Source organism: Poecilia latipinna, unplaced genomic scaffold, assembly GCF_001443285.1.
Source record: "Poecilia latipinna isolate Pla-1442-1.1 unplaced genomic scaffold, P_latipinna-1.0 Scaffold2060, whole genome shotgun sequence".
Classification (NCBI taxonomy): Eukaryota; Metazoa; Chordata; class Actinopteri; order Cyprinodontiformes; family Poeciliidae; genus Poecilia; species Poecilia latipinna.
The window spans coordinates 23,862-31,502 of NW_015114676.1; the positions used below are offsets into that span (position 1 = coordinate 23,862).

General features: G+C 41.0%; 1 protein-coding gene across 1 annotated transcript in view; it reads right to left on the reverse strand.

Moving 5' to 3' along the window:
• Nucleotides 1–208: 208 nt before the first annotated feature.
• The window catches only part of vwa1 (von Willebrand factor A domain containing 1), a 14,051-nt gene continuing 6,618 nt past the window's right edge, over nt 209–7,641 (reverse strand). The window contains exons 2-6 of the mRNA XM_015016771.1: nt 4,576–5,133; nt 2,253–2,579; nt 1,271–1,546; nt 754–1,029; nt 209–304 (exon numbers count right to left, since the gene is read on the reverse strand). Coding sequence (XP_014872257.1) covers nt 276–304; nt 754–1,029; nt 1,271–1,546; nt 2,253–2,579; nt 4,576–5,133 — 1,466 coding nt within the window. The 3' untranslated portion in view covers nt 209–275. The remainder of the gene's footprint in view (nt 305–753; nt 1,030–1,270; nt 1,547–2,252; nt 2,580–4,575; nt 5,134–7,641) is intronic.

Here is a 7,641-nt window from a genome sequence, read left to right on the forward strand (position 1 = left end):
CAAGCTTGGGTCATTTGATCGAAGAAATTTAGACGGGTGACAAACAGATGGGACGGTAATAAAACAGATAATACTTTTCTTTGAATTTCAGATGTTTTGCAGTCAGTATGTGCGGCAGGTTTATGAAGCGCCTGCTTCATGAGCCAAACCACATCTCTTCTGGATCATGTCCACAGAGGGGGAGAGTCACTCTGAAGAATTATGAAAGGCAGTCAGCATTCTTTCCCGTTATCCTCCCTCCTTCTTTGGTAAGGTGCACGTGCAGCGCAGGGCTGCTATGACTGGAAGCCATATCCCAAAGCATCTGAGAGGAGAAAGGGAAACATTTGCAACCGATTGGAATCATATTTAAATGCCACGTATATAAAAAACAAACAGTGCTGTTTCTTTGGTTTGGTTTTCATAATTCAAGGAAAAAACAACAACCAATTTTTCCTACATGCCGACAGCTTTAATTTACATGGGTGTTTAGATGTTTAAACATGTCTAAGTTATTGTCACTTGAGGGAGAATTACTCCTTCAAGTGACAAGTGATTATATATTATATAATTTATTTGCCTCCTGACCCCACTAAGGGACAAGGGTGTACAGAAAATGGATGGATGGATAATTTATTTGTTTATTTATTTTTTTAATTATTATTGTTTTGCTTCCACTTCACAAGGCACTAGTTTGTTTTTGGTCTTTCACATGTCACACTTGTCACATTGCTAATTTCAGAACCCGACTGACCCTGTTCTTTCTGGACTCACCTGAGTGAAACTGTGCTGTGCAACACAGTCCATCCCCCCTTGCCGTTCGGTAAATGGGAGACACACAAACTCTAGCATAAGGGGGAAGGTGTGTGAGGCGCGTGGACAGAGAATTGGGTGGAAGGTAGAGGGAGGAGCGTTGGTTGGCAGCTGAGCTTTGCTGCCCCTCCCAGGTGAGCCAGTAGCCTCTCAGACCAGCCGCGCTGCCCCTCCAGTCCACCTGCACTGAAGCACTTCCCACAGTGGTGAGCTGGAGGTCATCCAGGGCCGGAGTCACTGGGCACAGAAAGCTCAGAGCAGTTAAGGTTGGAGATGTTGAAAAACAGAAGGCAGCGATTTTGAAACTAAACTTGAGACTGCAGTATGAGGATATGAAGGATAGTCTGAACTAAATTTGATAAAATAGGAATCTATTTCATCAAACTATTATTAATAACAGTCAAAGCTATTATTAATAATCTGTACCAGAGACCATGAGAAAACTCAATCCCAAACTCAAACTTTTCTCAGTGCTCACCTTCTTGAGTGCAAACTTTAACTGACATCGATTTCTGCTTTCCTGAGGCATGCCGGGCAGTCACTGTGACCAGGTATATTGTCCCTGGCAGGAGATTTCTCAGCAGGGTGGAGTTCTGTGATCGGCCCACTGTGACAGTCTGGAGATTGCCCCTGGGCAGGGCGGAGTACTCAATGTAGTAACTCGTGACGGTGTCTGGCTGAAGAGGGCCCCAGCTCACCCGAACACTGGTCTCCCCAGACTCAGAAACTGTTACAACAGCTGGACTCTCAACCACTACAGGAATAAAATTAAAAAATGACCACAGTAGACACATTTTTTCAAAGGTAAGAAATACTGACTTGATGTCCAAAAAAACATTCTAAGGATGTTTTCACACCAGATAGTCCAGAAGACTCGGTTCTATTGAGGTCAAAAATCACAATATTTGTTACATTTTTAGCTGATTTGGTTTTCTTTCACACAGTACTGAGTCAAACGATCCGAACCTTTGAAAAACCTGTTACCCTCCTTGCCTGTGAGGGCGCCGCACCAAGAATCAAAGAAGGAAATGACACAGAGATCTCAGAAGACATGAGCTCAACTTCCTTCTTCACAAGATTTAAACAAAAATAGAACAGCGTCAGATTTTAGCAATTGAAAGATTTCTCTTAAGTAGAAGACAACAAACAATTTCTCCCTCTAGCATTTGTTTTGGTTGTATTTACCCAGAATACCCTACACACTATAGTTTGCTTCCTGCTTTTGGTGCGGTTCGAACCCCAGACCAAGGTTTTTAGGCAGACCAGAGTCCGCTTTTTCGGTCTGTGTTAGAGTTCAAATGTAACAGTTGGTTCCCCAAACAAACTGTCTGGACAAGCGAGCAAGAGTTAAGTTAAAACAGGCTAAACAGAGCTGGAGTGGAGGCACCCTTAGCTCAACGGTAGCAGAAAATAACAGTGCATATTTCTGGACAAAGTCTGTAAAAGGGAAACAATCTAACCTGGCTTTGTTGTGAATGTGGTGGAGAGTGTGTTAAATGTTATTTCGTTGGACTCTGGAATCAGGCTGACAGAATAGGTGGTGTCTGGCTTTAGGTCAGTCAGTCTGACGCTGTTCAGCTGCGCGGACTGGATCAGTCTCTGGTACTGGCTTCCACTGGTGCTCGGACTGGTCCCTGATCCGCCGCCACCACCGCCGCCTCCAGTTGAAATTTCACCTAAGCGAATCTCGTAGTGGCCCGATAGACCAGACAGAACGGGCCTCCAGTGGAGAGAGGCCGAGTCGGTGGACACGTCTCGTACGTGAAGGCGCTCAGCTTTTATTATCTCTGTTTGGGACAAAACCAGGAGATTTTATTTTATTACAGTTTAGGGGCTAGGAGTAATTTAGTCAAGTGTCATAAGTGTCAACAGGGAAGGTGGCAAAACAGATAGCTAAATATGCCCAGGCTTCAGACAGCCTCCCACAGACACAGGCTCTGCTTTCTAATTGCATTCTTAACTCCTGCAATGAAACAACTTGAAATAACCAACCCATAAAGTGTCTGCAATGAAACAGCTACAGAGAACATTGATATATGCAGGTGCTAATTAAGGACTACTGTATTTTGCCTACATATCAGCTTTTATTTATGCTGTGCATCATCTCCTCTGTATGCAACATAAACTGTTATGAAGTGGCCTCTGCAAAGTAATATGCCAGTTACCTAATGCAGTCTGAGAATTGGGCAAACTCCCTACTCTGTATTTATGTATGTCTGACATAGTGATGGAGAACGTAGGAAGGGAAGTTGAATCAGTAATCCATTAATAGATCAGCCGGTCACATTTCAGAGAGCCTAAAACATGCAGGAGTCTCATAGTGTCCTGGCATCCTGTCTAGACTTGCACTGGAGGATCACCGTGCCTTACAGGCAGCCCACTGCACTTACTGCAGGTCCAACAATAAAGATCAGTCTACAACAGATAATGTTTTCTTTAAAGGACACTTTAGGTAAAAATTCCTTTAGATGTTTTCTGTATGATTTCACCCACAATCTCAGTACAGCTGGATTTTATTGAAATCTCAGTGGACTTAATTTCTTTTCACATAACTTGTTCAATATTTAGCATTCTATATGTTGTTAATAACTAAATAATCACCCAATAACTGAAATCTGCAAATTTTCCCTCAATCATCTCTGAGAAGTTGTCAGCAAGTAAATGCAGCAAAATCCAATTTTTTTCCTCCCAATTCAATAAACCCGTCAAATGTAAGAACTTTGAGAACATTTTCAGTCAGCAAGCACATCAGCTGACAGGTTACATGTTGATGCTATTTTTAGTTCACAAAAATAAAAGATATAGCCATATGTTTCAATGAATTAGAGGAAAATTATTAGTGGTGAACCGATTGCAGTTTTCTTGCTGATCGCAGATTACCAATCTTTAAAAAGCCTGACCTGCTGATTCTGATTTTGGCCAATGCCAGTTTTTTTTTTTTTTTTTTTTTGTCTGAAGTGTTGCTAAACATAGCAGGGAAGTCGCTGAGTTGGCAACAGAGGGGTTAACTCCCAACATGCAGACATTTTCTTTATGGCCTTTATTTTTTGTGTTAAACTTTGGAATAAAAATAAGACTCTACACAAATTGTGACACTTGCAAAATATAGTTTTCACTTGAAATAAGAAATTATAGAAAGTTCTTAATTATTACATTTTATAGCAGTTTTTTGTGAGTCCTAAATATGTTTGTTCTTCCAGTAAAACAGTAGGCAGCTTAGAAAGTGCTTTTATAGTAAGTTAGAGGAAATATTTTTGTTATATTTGGTATTTGGTCCTCAATGGAGACTTCAAATAAAACACGAGAAAAAAAATTGCTAGACAGAAAGCCACATTTCCATTAGTGACAAACAGGGGGCAACACTTTTGTTTGCAAACAGCAAATATTTATACAAATGTCAAATAGAAAATGAGCCTATATTTAACTTATTAATTAGTGATGATCTTGTAATTGATCAATAAAAACGAAGGGCCTTTTCTGCTGAAACTCGTCTCTGCTTCAGCCACCTGGCTCCAACATTAGCTCATCAGCAGGGCTCAGTAAAGCCTGACTGCATGCTAGTGAGGCAGGTTAGCTGTTTAATTATAATGTGTAGAACAAGAGACACCTCTGAAAGTTTCAGGACTCTGGCCCTTGAGGAATGCAGTTTGAGACTGGTTTAGGAGCATGGCAGCCAGCGCTGCAACAGCTTACATAGTCATGAAGAAAACCACAGAGCCACAAGCCAAAGAGCTGAACTTGAAGCTTTTAAAATAGAAGAGCACCTGTCAGTAGCAATCTCACCAATAATGGCATCGCGCAGGTCTTTGGTGATGATGCTCATGTCATCGATGTCCACAAAGTGCAGGTGATTTTCCACAGGAGGGGTCACGACCTCCCTCAGCACCTTGTAATTGCTGTGCCCTGTTGAGACCACCAGCACTGCCACACCCTCCTCCCGCAGCTCAGCCATTGGTCCAATCACGTCCCCCGGCTTCACCCCATCAGTCAACCACACTAGCACTCTGGGCAGCCCTTCCCTCGCCCCGTCAGACGTCCCGGGGCGCAGCACCCACTCCTTGGCCATTTTGAGAGCATCCACCGTGTTGGTGTCTCCCCTCAGGGGTCGGATGTTTGTCAAAGCCCCCTGGAGGCCACTTTGGGTACTGTGTCTGTTGAAGCCAAATTCCAGGCGTGGCTTGGTCCCCACCTGCAGCAGCCCCACTCTCACTTGATCCCTTCCCAGAGAAAAAGGGAGCAGGAGCTCCGACAGGAAGGAGAGCATGCGGGCGTGCTCGTAGGACGTCACACTCCCTGAGGAGTCCAGCAGAAAGAGGACGTCACCCTCGCAGCAGTTCAGCACTGTGGAGGAAAAAAATGATGTATATAGTCATAAACCTCCACTGAGATTCCTTCTCACTCCCGCAATTTTTTCCACGATTGGCTGCCACAGAACACCCTCGCTTTCACAATCCAAGCTCCTTGGAAAAACGTGGTCTATTACAGCGATCACAGCTTACGGGGAATATTGTCAGCAGCAACGCCACAGCGGCACAAATCCAGCCAATTAATGTGCAGATAAGCAGAACTCAAAACAAACAAAGCAGCCAGTAAGAACTTCACAGGCACCGATGGATGAAAGGCAGCTAAGGAATGAGCCAAAGGGTGGATTTTCTTCTCTTTTTTTTTTCAAAACAAGTTGACTTGAACAGAACAGTAGTTCCTGGATATTTGTAGAAAAGGGAGTGAAGAAAAAAACAAACTGTAGGGAAATAAAAGACATGAAATGGAGTGAAGTGCAGAGGGAAGAGGACATGTCCATGTGAGCAAAGAGAGGAATGCTGAATAGACATATATATATATATATATATATATATATATATATATAAACATGTACAGTGTAAGGAACTGAATCTAACAGAGATAAATGGCTGCAGACATTCAGAATGGTTATTGCTCCAAAGGAAATCAGCCAAACCAGAGGTTGAGAAAAACAAATCCTGTGAGAGAAACAGCAATTACATTTAGTTTGACTTCATAAGACGAAAGCTCAGACAAAAGTCTTCAGAGGTTTTGTTTTCTTTGGATCCACTTTAGAGCTGAAGGCTGAGAAAGCAGCACAGCTCCAGCCTTTCCTCTCCCACATGCCCTCCATCCACACCCACATGTTTATTCCTCCACACAGCTCAAGAAGTCTTTACATCTTTCTTCTTGCTTGGAAGAAAGATGTAAAGACTTTCTTCCAAGCAAGAAGAAAGTCTTGCTTGGAAGACTTTCCAAGCAAGACTTGTAAAGTCTTGCTTGGAAAGACTTTTCCAAGTCTTTCCAAGCACAGTGCTGTAAGGACAGCACTGGTCCTTACACAGTGTTGGTAAGGACCAGCACTGTGTGCTGGTCCTTACCAACCCGCACAGCCTCCACCTTAAAGCAGGTGTGGGTTTATCTGCTGAAGTTAATATTGTCTAGACCTTTTACTGTCTGTGGCTGATGCAGGTAGCAGTTACCACATAACCACAGGATTTATCAGTGGACTTTTAATTAGGACTGGCCAATAAGTTCATTTTTAATGATTAATAGAATTTATGATTTTTGAAGATTTAATCTTTGGAAAATCTGGACTTTTTTTCCCCATCAATGCATTTCTTGGGTTTCTATAGTTCAGAGTGATGCCGCCATTTTGGTTTACAGGCGCGCTGTACAGCTTTTTTGAACACAAGTCAACTCTACAAGTGAAAATTAGAGTCAAGCTATGATTTATTTTCTTATTCATGAGAATAAAGTCAGAATATTACCAGAATAAAGTAGCAATATTAGGAGAATAAAATAGTAATTTTATGAGATCTCCAACATGAAAAAAACTGCAGAAACTTAGAATGAGGAGTGTTGAGCATCTTGCAAAGTTATGTTTTGGTATAAGTTTTCTAGATAATTTTTAATAGAAATAATTTTTTAACACATCAGCATGAAATTATTATCAATAGCAGGACTTTGAAAAAATCAGGCAAACTGTGACCTGGGGTGGTCAGGTCAGATTTTCAGAACTTTATTGAAGAGTGAATTTATTCTTATATTTTACATGCTTTTAGATCTATGAATGGAAATATGAAAAGCAAAACGTATGACCCATAGACGATAAGAGTACTGTGAATTTCATAAACGAAACAAACATAACTTAATCAAATTCTAGTTTTCTTTTTCTCAACAAACAAAAATCAGGAAAAATGTTTCCTGTGTTGTTAGTCCACATTTACTCTAATATCCCTAAATAAAACTGGCAAGAGTCCACCTGTGTTTAGTAGGAATTAACTATATAATGGGCAAAGACATTGGTATTGGCCGATATTAGTTATTTTTTAGCATATCGGTCCAATGAGTAAAACTGGGCCGATATCAAGAGCTGATATTTATTTCCATCTTGTTGCTGTTTGTGTTTCTGGAGCAGGCTGGTGATTATTATTTCTGGTCATGTGACAGTGATGCAGCACAAAGTTTGAAGAGTTTAACTGGAGCAGAGAAACAATGCCAACAGTGTGGCTGTTTTTTTAAACAGAGTTGAAGGATATGGAAATATATGCATAAAATGTATAAATAATTTTGGTAAAGGTCGGTCATTGACCATAACTGAGATATTAATATAAATATATTAATATTCCAGTAAGACAGTGTTCCTGAACATCCATCCAGAGCTCCAAAGGAATGGCTTAGATTCATGCATGTGTTTCCAATAGATCAGACAAAAACCCAGTGGCAACAAAATTCTGTTTATAGATGCCATTATCCAATCTGACTCAGTTTATGCTAAGATCAGAAAAATCCTATTAGAATAGATTAATTTATGTGATTGTTATGAGAACAAGTTTTTATATATAT